This window comes from Microtus oregoni, unplaced genomic scaffold (assembly GCF_018167655.1).
Source record: "Microtus oregoni isolate MIOR12 unplaced genomic scaffold, Mior012 000027F_ref0000203, whole genome shotgun sequence".
Classification (NCBI taxonomy): Eukaryota; Metazoa; Chordata; class Mammalia; order Rodentia; family Cricetidae; genus Microtus; species Microtus oregoni.
In genome coordinates, this window is record NW_024543086.1 from 27332387 (window position 1) to 27348196 (window position 15810).

At 42.2% G+C, this 15810-nt stretch overlaps 1 protein-coding gene across 1 annotated transcript in view; it reads right to left on the reverse strand.

The window, feature by feature from the left end:
• Grin2a (glutamate ionotropic receptor NMDA type subunit 2A) overlaps window positions 1-15810 on the reverse strand; it is a 441777-nt gene that overhangs the window by 95437 nt on the left and 330530 nt on the right. The window contains exons 6-9 of the mRNA XM_041676484.1: window positions 15052-15257; window positions 6353-6521; window positions 6096-6249; window positions 912-1037 (exon numbers count right to left, since the gene is read on the reverse strand). Of these exons, the coding sequence (XP_041532418.1) occupies window positions 912-1037; window positions 6096-6249; window positions 6353-6521; window positions 15052-15257 (655 nt within the window). The remainder of the gene's footprint in view (window positions 1-911; window positions 1038-6095; window positions 6250-6352; window positions 6522-15051; window positions 15258-15810) is intronic.

The following is a 15810-nucleotide window of genomic DNA, read 5'->3' on the forward strand; positions in this document are numbered from 1 at the left end:
ACTTTCCATCTACCAATTCTTTTTTTATCAAGTACAGTACAATATGATAAGACACCATCAAGGGGAAAATTTAACTCTGGGGAAATACACCACTTTATAGTTACATTTATTGTCAAACGATGCAAATAAGACTCACTAGTTTGAAGAATGTTCTTAAAGCAGAATCTATCAGGTCATTTTATTTGCATAGATTGAAATTGAGATTTGTTGTGATTTTAATATTTCGTTTGATCTACATTTTAAAAATAAATTGCCAAAATTCCTTCAACTCTGTTTTCTCAACAAATTGAATATCAATGTTTTTTACCTAACCATTCTTGACTTCAAATTATAAGATTAAAATATAAGATTAAAATATTTCATGCTCAAACCCTATTTTCAGTTCAAGTAAACAGATCATACATGTCACGTCAATGTGCCAAGTCTATTCCTATGAAGATTCGCCACAGCAATGTGGCAATGTGGGGGAAAGTACTCTACAACTAACACTCTCTGTCTCTGTATGTGCGTGCGTGCATGTGTGAGTGTGCGTGTTAGCATCTATGTGCACGAGGGTGCATTCAGTTGTGAGAGCTCACTTGCATGCACATGTGGAAGCCTTAGCTCAGAGTTGGGCATCTTCCCTCTGTAGCTTTACACCTTATTTTTGAGACAGGGTCTCATTGAATCTAGAGTTCACCAACTGACTAGAATGTCTGGCGAGCAAGGCCCTGGAATTTGCCTGTTTCTGCTCCATTACCTCCAGTGCTGGGTTATGGATGCTCACCATAGCATCTCGTCTTTACATGCGTGCTGGGATATGAACTTAGGTCCGCATGCTTGCACAGCATGTATGCACCTTACGTCCTGAGCCACCCTCTTAGCTCTGAAATAGCATTCACTTTGCATCAGATATATGAAGACTTCCTTACCTTTCCCTTTGGCTAAGTTTCTGTTGTATCCAACAGGACTGAAGTATTCAAAAACAAAGACAGCAATGGCAGAGACAATGAGCAGCATCACAAACATCATCACCCAGACAGAGGCGCTGAAGGGTTCTATTGGGAAAGAAATAGGGACAAATGCATATCAGTCAGTTCTTCCCCACCTCCAGCTGGAAGCCCAGTCACCCACCCATCAAATCTGATCATTCCAAAGAAGCTGGTCATTTTCATTCATATGTGAAATCATTCTTTCTAATGACTTGAGAAACTTCATAAGGCTGCACATGAGATGATAAAAATAGAGAAGAGAATGTGACATTATACAAACCAGGTCAAGGGTAATATAAGGGAAAAGAATAATAAGAAGAGAAAGAATATGTTAGACTGCAAATAGATAGGCCACAGGGCCCCCACATGATCATAGAACCATCCAGAACACCAGACCTCAGGAGAAACAAGCCAGACCCAGATTAGTAGTATATGGAGTCACAAATGTGTGGTTTAAATTTTTATTTTCATTTGAATTTTTATATACTGGTGGTGAGGATCTGTGGAAAACTTCAGAAGCAGATGGATAATTATAACCTGTCATAAAGAATTATAAATTCATAGCATTGGCAAAAATATTAGAAGGTCACAATTTGCCACCCTCTGCTGCAGATGGATAAGTTCTCTGTGGCCTACAAGTCTCACTGAGGTGGGTGGTGGGCTTCACTACACCCAAAAGTCATTTGGAGCTATTACTTTCATGGAATAAGTCAATAAGACATCATTGAGAGAAGAGGTGATGAGGGCTTAGATTGGTAAACAGTTGCTTCATACATAACCTGGGCAGTATATATATACAGGATCTCTGACCTTTCATATAAAATGAACACGTCCACTTAACCGGATTGAGAATATGAACATTAGCGGATTATAGCTGTGTTATCATGTATGATATAGATGGGTTAGAAAATTCAGCAAAAAAAAATCTTAGTGGACACACCTCCAACTGATTGCATCATATGGAGGATATCACCCCAGATGCAGATGAACTGAAAGCCTTTTCCCAGAAGAAAACACTTGAGTAAAGCATAGTGAGTGTGACAAAGCCGCTGGGTGGCAAATGCTTTACTATTTTTACAAGTTTTATGAGGTTGTTAATTAGTCAGGAATAGAGTCTGTGGGTCCCTGACACAAGCTGGTTCCAGGGAGGTGATCTCCATGTAAGTCAGGAATAGAGTCTGTGGGTCCCTAACACAGGCAGGTTCCAGAGAGGTGATCTCCATGTAAGTCAGGAATAGAGTCTGTGGGTCCCCGACACAAGCTGGTTCCAGGGAGGTGATCTCCATGTAAGTCAGGAATAGAGTCTGTGGGTCCCTAACACAGGCAGGTTCCAGGGAGGTGATCATAATGTACAGAAAGGAAGTGATATATCCAAACCTTAATGGTGTTGGATAATTCAGAACCTGGAGCCAATGAACTGGGATTCTATTTCAACAGTGTGACTATGTTGTTAAAGGGCAGCAGGTGACAGTAGAAATTCCTTGCCTAACACAAAAATGAGCGTAAGGAATCGAGGCGGCAGCTGAAATTTATCTTAGCTGATTTCAGCTAGAATAATAAATACCATTATGTTCCTGGAATCACTGCAACCTGGTAATGAGGTGCATCCAAAAGGAAGATAAGTAGATGGATAATTAGGAAATCAAAAAAGTATTTAATCATCAAGAATGAAGATATTAAAGCAATTCTGCGAGTAGGGTGTACTAATGGCAAGGCGTGTCTTGCTGGCAGACATGATGAGCGCATGAGCTTTCCTGAGGAAAGCCTTCAGCACTCTTAATTGCTGTCTCCATGGCGGATGGGGCGACAGATTCCACAATTAAAGCCAGAAATGATGAGTGATGTTCTGTCCCTGGTGCTGAAAAAGCAGCTTCAGTTAATAAAATCATACTTACTAATTAGCTCCCATTTCTCTGTAGGACCTGATAACATCATTAAAAGTACAGGGAAATTACTACAGCATTTTGCTCGTGTGTCAGAACTTTTAAATCTGCAGCAGATTTTGTTTGGCAGAATACATTCTAGTCACAAACATACTAGCCAGAAAAGTGATCCCAGTCACTGATCCAAATGTTTCCTCACTTGAAGGTGACATCATTAGTCTCTCGGCTTGTGATCATGCCTCAGGAAGCAAAGGCTCTGCTTCAAGAGTCTGATTTTAAATTTTATTGAGTTTTTATTTATTTTGTGTATATCACTTGTATGTTGTGTGTGCGTGCGTGTGCATGCGTGCCCACGCCCTCATGCATGCACACACACTTGCTTGCCATGGAACAGTTGTGGAAGCTATCAGACAACCTGGAGAAATCAATTCTTTCTTTCCATCCTGTGGGTCCCTGGAACCAAACTCAGTGGTCAGGCTTGGTGGTGAATACCTTCACCCACTGAGCCATCATATTGACCCAGTATTCTGGTTTTAATAGATGAAGTACATGTTTGTATCCTGCTATTTGCAGACTGAGAGAGAGAGAGAGAGAGAGAGAGAGAGAGAGAGAGAGAGAGAGGAGAGCACTATGAAAAAGAATATAAGTGAACCAGCCCATAGCATCCGAGGCGTGACCCAGAAATATCTTAAATTGCTGCGAGTTATATCCTCCAGTGGTTTCAAACAGATTCAACGTTTACCTATGAAGGAACTTCTGTGTGGGAGACTCCAAGTTAGCATTTCTGTGGATCAAAGAATCTAACCTGCTCAGCAAGCTCTTAGAATTAACTGGAGAGCAGTATTACAAGAGATGCCATCACTGTCCTTGAAGAGCTGCTGGTTGTGGTATTACACAAAAGCTCAGCAGCGTTACCTGACCGACATTTCCCGAGTGAGTTAATGGAGTTTATGGAGGAGAAAGAATAGGAAATAACGAAGACCGGCACAATCAGATTTTGAGTGTTTAGGCTCTCTGCATGGCTGAGCCCATGAATGGAAAAATGGAGCTTAGCTCGGCTGATTATGACTTTCAAAACCTGTACGTGATGTCTGTAAATAAGGGGTGCACAGCCAGTCAGAGAGGAATGTAATCTGGAGACCAGGAGAAGTGTGAAGCCTATGACATAAAAACAGCTTCCTCCCCACACAATTCATTTTACTTTTAAAGAGACAGTATGAAGAAGGAGTGTTAAATTGGGCAAAAGAGTTGACTTCCTATGGAGATACTCTACAGACACAGGTAAGATTTAAAAAAAAAAAAATCTACCCAAATTGGGTTGAGGCCAGATTCAACATCAGCGACCCATTTTTATAAGACAAGGCACTTGATATTCTTTGTCTCTGATTGTGCTGGAAAAAAGTTCTCTCTGGTTCAGGGACATGGAGCGTTTTGTGAAAAAGAGTCATTTCTTTCTACGTTACTGCATGGATTCAGTCCTCTCCCAGTCTTTTCCTAACCCCCAGGGCAGCTGCATTGTGCTGAACAGTCTGGTAGGCAGGGCAGGAAAAGAAGCGGAAGAAGCTGAGCGAATGCCTATCTCACACCGACAAAGACTCCGCATTACTGGCAGGAGGAGTCAGTTGCATTTTTCTGGTGTAATGAGGCTCCCTCAAGATATGGATCTCAGAATCTGTATCAAACAAAGGGACAAAGGGGAGAACATAGCAAGATATGTCTTTCTCCATCTTGTTATTAGATCAACACAGGTTGTAAAAATTGAAATAACAACCACATAACTTTTTAAATGCAGTAAGTGGCAAGGATTTCAACAGCTTAACTGGATTATCAGAAATGAAAATGGCCATTCCCTAAGCTACTTTGAAAAGGCAGTCTCCAAAAATCCTGTTAGTCAACACTGCTCAAGGCACAGTGGTTAGGAAGCGCTACTGGCTGCTGATGTGGCATAAATGAAGATAAGGGGGCAAAACTATAGGTTTGCAGTTGGCACCCACAGGTCAGTTTGAGTCTGTAATTCAAGCACTTATTGATTTATCTCCATATCTATTTATTCAGTGTGGGCGTGTGTTGTGTCTGGGAGTGTGTCTATGTGCACCAATATATGCAGTGCCCATGGAGGTCAGAAGAGGGCGTCAGCTTCTCTGTAACTGGAATTACAGGCCATTGCCGGCTGCTATGAGGGTGTTGGGAACTGAACTCAGATCTTCTGCAAGAGCAGCTAAGTGCTCTTAGCCACTGAGCCATTTTTCCAGCCCTTGTGATTTTCTCTAATGATGTTCTCCTGTCTCTGGAAAAGTATAACTAATTTAGTTGACCTTAATAAAAGCCATTTTCCCTCACTCTTGGAGCTTTTCTCCTGAGATAAACATCTTATCTTTACCTTCCCAAATATGGACAAACTCATTTATATGTGAATACCAAGGAAAAGTTAATAATATAAACTTCATGAAGTTTACAAGATAACTTCCAGAAAATAATTTATAATGGCCACACAGTCACTTTAAAGAAGAAATTAATTATGCTTGGCTGTGTGCCACGGAGTTGCTATGACTCCTAGCGGGACACACAGTCCCGTGTTCATGGGGAGTGACAATAGGAAGAGCAACTCTACCTTGATTACCTTTCATGTAAACACATTTATGAAATTGTTGAAAGGAAAGTTGAAAGCATTTATTATTTTACAAATTATATGGCAAGGATAGCCACACTCTAAACTAAGAGCGCATTGCTCCTCTGTCAGTGTGTAGTCCTCAGATTATTTATGTTTATTATAGCTCTAGAATAAATCACTGGGCAGTCCCATTACTTCCAGTGGATGAATGATTAGTGGACTGGAAAGTGTGTATGTGTGGAGGGTGAATAAAGGTCTATAGCTTATTTAAATTAACTGCAGGCCAACAGGCTAATTTATTTTTTAGTGTTTTCATGGTTTTAGCAATATATTAATTTTCATCCTACATAATCAAGACCAGTATCTAAATATGTGACGGTGTTTATCAGCAGAAATGCCCAAGTTAAAGATAAATGAAAAGTACGAGCTGAGGGGATAGGGTGGCCATTAGTTGGAATAGCTCAAATGTTAACATTCTCTGGAATGTTCCACTTGAGGCCTGGGGAATAAATCGGGTCCTCATGCTTACATAGCAAGCTTTTTACCAACTGAGGTAATTACCCAAACCAGGATAAAGGCTGCATCTTTTTTTTTTTCAGAGAAGCAATCATTACTATAAAACTCACATACCAAGGAAAGCAGAAGGGGAGACAGTGCCATTGCTCCTGGAGACCATGACACTGATTCCTGTCTCCACGAAGGGTACTGAGAAGTCCACCACTTCAGAACGTTCCTCATTGATGGTGAGTGAGCCCACGGCCATGACTGCTCGTTGGTAGACCACCTGGACGGAAGAAAGAGCATCGCCTTCACCCTCTCTCCCCAGCACCACCACCCCCCAAGCCCTCTGTTGGGATGAGAACCTGGAGATAGCAAAGATGACTTACTTCACCTATCATCCCATTCCATACGTTGTTAACCTTTTTCCCGTGCTTCCCATTGGTCACCAGGTAGAGGTCATAGGTGAACTTCACAGTCCTGGACAGCTTCTTCAAGATGTCGATGCAGAACCCCTTGCAACACTTCTTCACATTCATCCCTTCATTGGTCGAGTTGCTGCCAAGACAACCCAGGATCACTGAGAGTTACTCTTGAAAGGTTGCGCTCTTGGCTACATATACATTTGTATTTTTGGATGAGAGGATATTTTTGGAAGCTCATAAAAAGGAAGTGAGTTCTAAAAGCACAAGTTGAAAGTCTTTTGTAGTCTTCATTTGCGTGTGTGTGTGCGTATGCATGTGTTAGTGGACATGTATGCAGTGGTCAGAGGAGAATACCACATGCCTTCTATCCCTCACCACTTCTCTCTCTTGAGACAGGGTCTCTCACTGAATCTAAGGCCCTTGCCATTTTGGCTAACCTGGCTGGCCAACAAACTCTCACGGTACGTTTCTTCCCATCCCCTGTGCAATGCTGGTGTTACAGGAACATGTAGCCGTGCCCACCTAGATTTTGACATGAGTGCTGAGCATTCAAACTCAGGTCTTTGGGCATTCGTGTCCTGCACTCTTATTCACTAAGCTACCTCCTGGACTTCTTGTTTTGTGATACAGGGTTCCATGTAGCCCAGGCTGGCCTCAGACTCCTTATGGAGCTGAGGATGATTTTGAGCTTCTGATTCTCACGTCTCCACCTCTTGTGTGCCAAAAGTATGAGCCACTGCATACCAGGCAAGCCCTCTATAAGCTGAGCTACATCTGCAGGCCCCAAACTGCTGACGTTTATTGAGTGGTGTTGATTGACTAAGTACCCTGATAAGGGTTGGTAAACTGTGGGCTTCACCTCCATGACATTTCTCTGAATTTGGTATAGCTTACACCCATTACCAGAGGAGAGTTACCAACACTTACTTTTGAACAGTTTTGAACATGTAAAACCTCTTTAGACAAGAGTATTGCCATCTGTTCTAAACTGATTTTAGAAAAATAAACGTATTGGAAAATGGAGCAGAGAATTTGAAAGGCTTTAGGACAGTAGGGTTTTTCTGCATCTTTACAAGAGAAATGGGGGCTCCGAAGAAAGCATCTTAGTGTCAAGGCCCCTGAGCATCCTCCTGTTCTGGAGCTGTGGATTTTATCTCTTGGCAGAGCTGCCAGTCCAGTGAGGGTTTATTATGCCAGTCTTCCTGTGCAAATGCATGCCATGAAATGCAAAGACGATGTCTCTGAAAGACAACACCTTAGGGCAGGAAAAAGTCCTGGAAGACACAGCAGGGTCTGGGGAAGTGGTTTAGTGTATAAACACTTCCTGCACAAATATAAGGATCAAAGTTCAGATCCTGGAACCCTCACAAAAGCCAGGCAGACATGGTGGCTGCCTATAACCCAGGCTCGAGAGGCAGAGATTGTAAACTGGCTATTTAGGCTAGGAATGACTGGTAAATTCTAGGTTTGGTAAGGGACCTTCCATCAATAAACAAAGTAGACAGCAATTAAGAAAGGCCTCTGATGTCAGCTTCAGGCCTCAACAAGTATACATACACACATACATAGATATTTGTGTCCACACAGTTGAACATACACCCACTCACAAACCATATACATATACATAGGCAAAAAAAGATTCTTATGGCATTGCCATATTGAAGATAACCTTGTAACCTCCCATGGCTCTGCTCACTCCTCTTTACAGTCACCTGGCTTGACTCATTTGACAGGTCAGGTTCTAGAGACATCATACAAATCTTTCACAACCAAAGGAAGCACCGTGGTCTTTGAAAACAAGCAGGATATTGTTCTTAGGTAGCCTTACCAGAAGATCAAGATTTTTTTGTTTTTTTGTTTTTTGTTTTTTTTTTTTTTTTTGGCAATACACTCAATTCTACCTTGCGCCAATGGGCGTCCTATTAGCTCAGTCCTGCAGTTGAGTCCCACAGTCGTGAAATACCTGCTCTATCGGAAAAACTCCACTTTTCATGCATTTTCACAGTGAATTGTTAACTAAGAATCAAAATAGTGCTTATGGAAATTCAAGATCAAAATAGGAAAAGGCTTCCATGCCTTATGAAAAAGTAGGGTACCAAGAAATACAAACATAAGCATAGCTACGCAAAATCAAACCTCTCAAAATGCCATCCAGAAAAGCAATGAAATAGGAAGGATAGTTTATTTGACAGGAGGGATATTTTTTTTCTTTCCCATGCTTTTGAAATATTCCCCCACATTTTCTAGTGAGTGTGCATTCTGCATCTAATTAGATACACATGCCAATATGTGTATAGATATACACATACAAACATATGTCAGGCCTCATAGATGTCTATCCGAGTCTGCGTGCAGGGATGTGGGCATGTTTGACAGAGTAACTGGTAGTGGTAGTGGGTTGCACGCTCCATCTTTTTTCCTTATTTCAAGTTCATGTGTGTCCTCACTTGACTTGATATTTTAACCTTTACACCTGATCCTATTCCAACCTTCTACTCAATCATCTAACTTTCTTTGGCCAGATGTGTCATGATGACTTCCCTAGCTTAGCCTTCAACCTTAGTGATCTTTCCTAACCTTCTCCCCTCATCTTGGAGTCACATCTGCATACATTCACTCACATGCAATGACTGCTGGGATCAATGTTATAAAATGATAGGAAGTGACTACCTGCTTCTCCCCTACCAAATACTCAGAACAGAGGGTTTAATTTATAGTGGGCTGAGAAACAACAGAAACACAGCCTAGGTACACTCAATCAATCACAGGTCCAGTTACCATTTTCCTTTATGTATATTAGCTTTGACACGTGTGCCCTGATGAGATTCTCTTTCTTCCTCATGGCAACTGTACCACACACAGATACCTCTTCCTCTAGCTAAGATTCCTGGGATGTGTTGGACAAAAGTTACAGAGACTCCATATTTTAGAGTCAATATCACGGGTATCTTCTGGCCTTGCTGAAAGTCTCAGCCAGCTTTTGAGCTAGTGATCTCCCTTGACCACAAGGTTTAGTTCTAGATATAGATGGCTGCAGTGAATGCTCACCCCATAGGCCTCCTCTGTGTAAGCAGCTAGGTCCTAAAGACACACATGAAAGAGATGATATGATAGTATACATAAGCGACCCCAAAAACTCTACCAAAGAACTCCTACAGCTGATAAACACCTTTAGTAATGTGGCAGGATACAAGATCAACACCAAAAATCAGTTGCCTTCCTATACACTAAGGATAAGGAAACAGAGAGGGAAATCAGAGAAGCATCACCTTTCACGATAGCCACAAATAGCATAAAATATCTTGGGGTAACTCTGACCAAGGAAGTGAAAGATCTATTTGACATGAACTTTAAGTCTTTGAAGAAAGAAATTGAAGAGGACACCAGAAAATGGAAGGATCTCCCTTGCTCTTGGATTGGGAGGATCAACATAGTAAAAATGGCAATTCTACCAAAAGCAATCTATAGATTCAATGCAGTCCCCATTAAAATCCCATCAAAACTATTCACAGATCTGGAGAAGACAATAATCAACTTTATATGGAAAAACAAAAAACAATCTTATACAATAAAGGATCGTCTGGAGGCATTACCATCCCTGACTTCAAACTCTATTACAGAGCTACAGTATTGAAAACAGCTAGGTATTGGCATAAAAACAGAGAAGTCGACCAATGGAATCGAATAGAAGACCCTGACTTTAACCCACAAACCTATGAACACCTGATTTTCGATAAAGGAGCTGAAAGTATACAATGGAAAAAAAGAGAGCATCTTCAACAAATTGTGCTGACAAAACTGGATGTCAATCTGTAGAAGAATGAAATAGATCCATATCTTTCACCATGCACAAAACTCAAGTCCAAATGGATTAAAGACCTCAATATCAGTTCGAACACACTGAACCTGATAGAAGAGAAAGTGGGATGTACTCTACAACACATGGGCACAGGAGACCACTTCCTACGTATAACCCCAGCAGCACAAACATTAATGGCCTCATTGAATAAATGGGACCTCCTGAGACTGAGAAGCTTCTGTAAAGCAAAGGACACTGTCACTAAGACAAAAAGGCAACCCACCGACTGGGAGAAGATCTTCACCAACCCTGCAACTGACAAAGGTCTGATCTCCAAAATATATAAAGAACTCAAGAAACTAGACCGTAAAAGGTTAATCAACCCAACTATAAAATGGGGCACCGAGCCGAACAGAGAATTCTCAACAGAAGTTCAAATGGCCAAAAGACACTTAAGGTCATGCCCAACTTCCTTAGCGATCAGAGAAATGAAAATCAAGTCAATTTAAGATACCATCTTACACCTGTCAGAATGGCTAAAATAAAAAACACCAATGATAACCTTTGCTGGAGAGGTTGTGGAGAAAGGGGTACACTTATCCATTGCTGGTGGGAATGCAAACTTGTGCAACCACTTTGGAAAGCAATGTGGCAGTTTCTCAGGAAATTTGGGATCAACTTACCCCTGGACCCAGCAATACCGCTCTTGGGAATATACCCAAGAGATGCCCTATCATACAACAAAAGTATATGTTCAACTATGTTCATAGCAGCATTGTTTGTAATAGCCAGAACCTGGAAACACACTAGATGCCCTTCAATGGAAGAATGGATGAAGAAAGTATGGAATATATACATATTAGAGTACTACTCAGCAGTAAAAAACAAGGACTTCTTGAATTTTTCATGCAAATGGATGGAAATAGAAAACACTATCCTGAGTGAGGTAAGCCAGACCCAAAAAGAGGAACATGGGATGTAATCACTCATATTTGGTTTCTAGCCATAAATAAAGGACATTGAGCTTATAATTTGCGATCCTAGAGAAGCTAAATAAGAAGGTGAATCCAAAGAAAAACATATAGGCATCCTCCTGAATATTAACCTTCATCAGGTGATGAAAGGAGACAGAGACAGAGACCCACATTGGAGCACCAGACAGAAATCTCAAGGTCCAAATCAGGAGCAGAAGGAGAGGGAGCACGAGCAAGGAACTTGCGAGGGGTGCACCCACACACTGAGACAATGGGGATATTCTATCGGGAACTCACCAAGGCCAGCTAGCCTGGGTCTGAAAAAGCCTGGGATAAAACCGGACTCGGTGAACATAGCGGACAATGAGGACTACTGAGAACTCAAGAACAATGGCAATGGGTTTTTGATCCTACTGCACGTACTGGCTTTGTGGGAGCCTAGGCAGTTTGGATGCTCACCTTACTAGACTTGGATGGAGGTGGGTGGTCCTTGGACTTCCCACAGGGCAGGGAACCCTGATTGCTCTTTGGGCTGACGAGGGAGGGGGACTTGATTGGGGGAGGGGAAGGAAAATGGGATGCAGTGGCGGGGAAGAGAAATCTTAAATAAATAAATAAATAAATAAATAAATAAATTAAATAAATTATTGGCTATAAATCTAGCCAACCACCTATGACTGGTGATACTGTGGAACCCTGAGGAGAACCTAGTGTTTCCTCTTCCCTAAACCAGGATAATTCTACCTATATTCTGAACATTCTCCTGTATAGTCACAGATAAGTAGAAGCTTCACCCCTCATCAAATATGTAGCAGACAGAGTCCATTACAGAAGACACAGCTAGTCAAGATACAGAGAACAACTGACCATTGGTTCCCAGCCCCAAAATGCTACATCTATGACACAACCAACAACACAATCAACACAATCCCTCCACCTAAGGAACACTGCAGGAGAGGAGGCAGAAAGTTCTTAAGAGCCAGAGGACCAGAACATTTGCTTCAAACTAGTGTCTTCTAATAACATATACATATATATATGTGTGTGTGTGTGTGTGTGTGTGTGTGTGTGTATTTATATACAGAAAGATATATAATACTTTAATATGTAATATATAAAATAATTTCTCTTGAGGAAGAGACCTGGTCAGTCATCCTCATCAACTTAGACCATGAAACCCAATATGGACAAGTTCAACAGAGCCACCATATACGGACTGCCCATGCACGCTTCAGCATTGCCAGGGCATAAATTTCATTTTTTCATTCATTTCATATAAAATAATTTTAAATATTAATATATATTTAAATGAATTCTCTCTTCCATTCAATGATTTGACAGGTGAAGGGTTTATTGGTAGCATGACCATTTATGCTCATAAATCAAGGAAAATAATATTTCCAATTTTCTCTCCATGGTCGTCAACACTTTGCAGAGTCGATGGAAACTCATTTCTCAGATTCTGGAGAATCCACTGTTTCAGAAACGAGAGGTGAGCCACAAAAAGTCTTCCTCATGAGAGTTTACCAAGAAAACAAATGTGTTCCCCCTGTCTGGTTGGAATCTTCCTGGGTGCACAGAACTTTTTATTGTGGAAAAGCAGCTGTTCTCATCTATGTTAATGCTGGCATTAGAGGATCCTGTATATCTATTGCTCTAAGTTAAATCCAACACACACAGCCACAGCAAGTCCCTCTCATTTCCACATGGAAAAGGAGAAGTTGAAAGCTACTACCTCCCTGCAAGCACCCAAGCTACAAACTTGAATATATTAAGCTGTTTAATCTTCAATAGAAAAGTCAATTCTTTTAAAGAGATTAATTTATTTGGGTTCGTGTTTCTCTATAGAAATGTGACTTGGGACTTTAATCTACTTGGTTTTGCCTAAAAAACTACTGACTATAGTATATATAATATAATATAATATAATATAATATAATATAATATAATATAATTCATATCATAAACTCATGTACCCCAGGCTGGTCTCAAATTCATTATATACTCAAGCATAAACCTGACCTTCTGACCTCCATATTCCTTTTCTGGAGTGCTAAAATCAAAGGCTTGCACCGCTGTACCCAGTCAAGTAGTTCTAGGGACTGACCCCAGGGCCTCATGCACACCAGGGAAGCATTTTACCACTGAGATAGGTTATAAGTTCCCAGTCAGCTGACTGACTTTACACTAGTAAACTTTACACACTTTACACACTTGGGAAACACAAGGAGCCCTGCTTGATTGGCTGCTTCGGGCAGAGGGCTGTGATGGTCAGAGGTACCCTGCTGAGGCTAAGCTTTTCAATTTGTGGAAGACACTGCTTTCTTCATCTGATCAGTTTCAGCCCACAGACTCCAGCCCCTATGCTTGAACCCCTTTCCCACACTCTTTCCTCACAATTCTTCCAGCCCCCTCGTCTCCAGCCTTCAGTGGGTTCCCTTTGGTTTATCAAGCTTTGGCTTATCAACTCTTTCTCGTCATGGGGTCTTTGGATGTTCTTCCTCCAGGCCTTCAGATGTCTAACCTGGGATAAAAGTCACCCAGTACACCAGTGCATGGGAGAAACTGTGTCCACTAATTGACTAATACACTGCTGAAGCTCTTGGCATGAGTCCCACTGCAGAAGCAGGGCACTAGGCTTCACAAGGGAGTCACAGCAGGAACAGCCACCATTCAAAGGCAGTATTCCCAGGGCCTTGCATCTGGGCTTGTCTCTGCCAGAACGCATCTTTCTGGTGGGCTGACCTTCTGATTTGTCAGCTGAAGTCTCACTGCATAATCCTGCAGATTGCAACACTATTCCTTACCTTGTGATCTGTAACACTCTTACATAGGCCAGCACACCCTCCTGTCACCTCCCCTGTGGATCCCTACAAAACCTTTCGCATTCATTTGCCCTGGTCCTTCACTGACTGAGTTGTTTTTAACCATTTTCAACATGTGACTGCAAGATCCTTGTCTTGACCATAAATGCATCTGTGTCCCCAAAGGGTCTGTACATGAAGGAGAACCCTAAACTAACTTACTATATCAGCTTTCTCTTCAGTGTGAGAACAGAGAAAAGGGCACAAATGCAGCCCATTCCCACCCGGAACCCACCTAAAAGTCATGTGCAAGACTAGCATCACCCCAAGCCCAAGCAGGTTTAATTTAAACCTAAAAAGTAAAGTACCCATCTGCGAAATATAAGAGACAGAAAGAACAGGCTGGAGGGGACAAAAACGAGGGAGTCATTAACAAAGAGACTGGAGGGCAGGTGAGGTGGCAATGCCATTTCTTGGCCCCGTACTGCATGGTCTTAAACAGGTTTAATCATTGCATTTTTTTTATTTGTGTGAGTGGTGAGTGTGTGTGTGGTCCGTGTAGGCGTGTACACACGTGGAGGCCAGAGAACAAACCTGGGTGTTTCCTCAGAAAAACTGTACACCTCATTTTGAGACAGGGTCTCTCACTACCCTGAAATTCAACAAGTAGGTTGGGCTGGCTGTCCAGTGAGTCCTCGGAATCCATTTGTCTCTACCTTCCTAGTGTGCCACTATGCCTCACTGGCTTTTTATTATTATTAATATGGGTTTGGGGGCTCAAACTCAGGTCTTACGTGCTTACAAGACAAGCCCTTGACCAACCAATTAGTCTCTCTAACCCTGAAGAGGTTCTTACTATTCCTACAATCTGCTAGTATCACTTTCCCATGAACAAAACCCCCTACTCCGTGTCAACATTGGAATGAAATAGGTGCATATGTGGCAGATCTCCAGGCATGTGAGTCTGCTAATCTACATGATCATAACCGTGGGATATGTTTGATATTATGGCTGGACTGTGCAGACTGTTGCAAAGCTCCTAGCTAGGACTGAACACATTCAGCCATGAGCATCCCCACAACTCACTTGATCTTGACAAACTTCCGACATGGCACTGTGTTCCTCACGCAGGTCTCCGTCAGCGGGTCGATGTCTTCCACAATGACGAAGGGGGCTTCCTCCAGGGTGACAATGCTCAGGTGGTTGTCGTCTGGCTCACAGTCAGAAAAGGACTTGTACCTCGGCCATACAGCGTGTCTCAGGCTCAGGGTCTGATTCTCCCATTTGCCCACCTGGGTCACAAACACAAAGACACATTACCCTTTGATACCTCACTGACTTCGGAAAGGCAGGTTCTTCCCGCAGGAGGCAGGGGAGAGGACATCTAACAGCCTGAGGGGCCTAACTGCTGCATGCCTTGATGGATACTTTCCTTGTGCACTAAGAAAGATGGTGAGGACCTGAATATTGGGCAACTCCTCCACATCCCAGAGAACCCTAGAGGCTGATGAAATGGGTACCTGGAAGTGATGACTACCATATGTACATCTGGGGCTTCCCAGAAAGCTCCAATGATCTGCCAGAGTTCAGGGCAAGAGTGTCATGGAAACAGCATGGGCTGTGACAGTCACAGAGGTACAGGTTTGCATGTGCATCTCCCCACTTCTCAGCTGTGCAAACACAGCATCACAGGAGCAGCATCTGCTTCCTCATCTGTCCTGTGATGCAATCCCACCTGCTTCCTATGCTGTCAGTAGAATCAAGTAGCGCACACACAGCAAATGCCAGTGCCTGGAACATAAGGAGGACCTCAGGTTTCTACTGATATTGTAGAGAAAGGAAAAT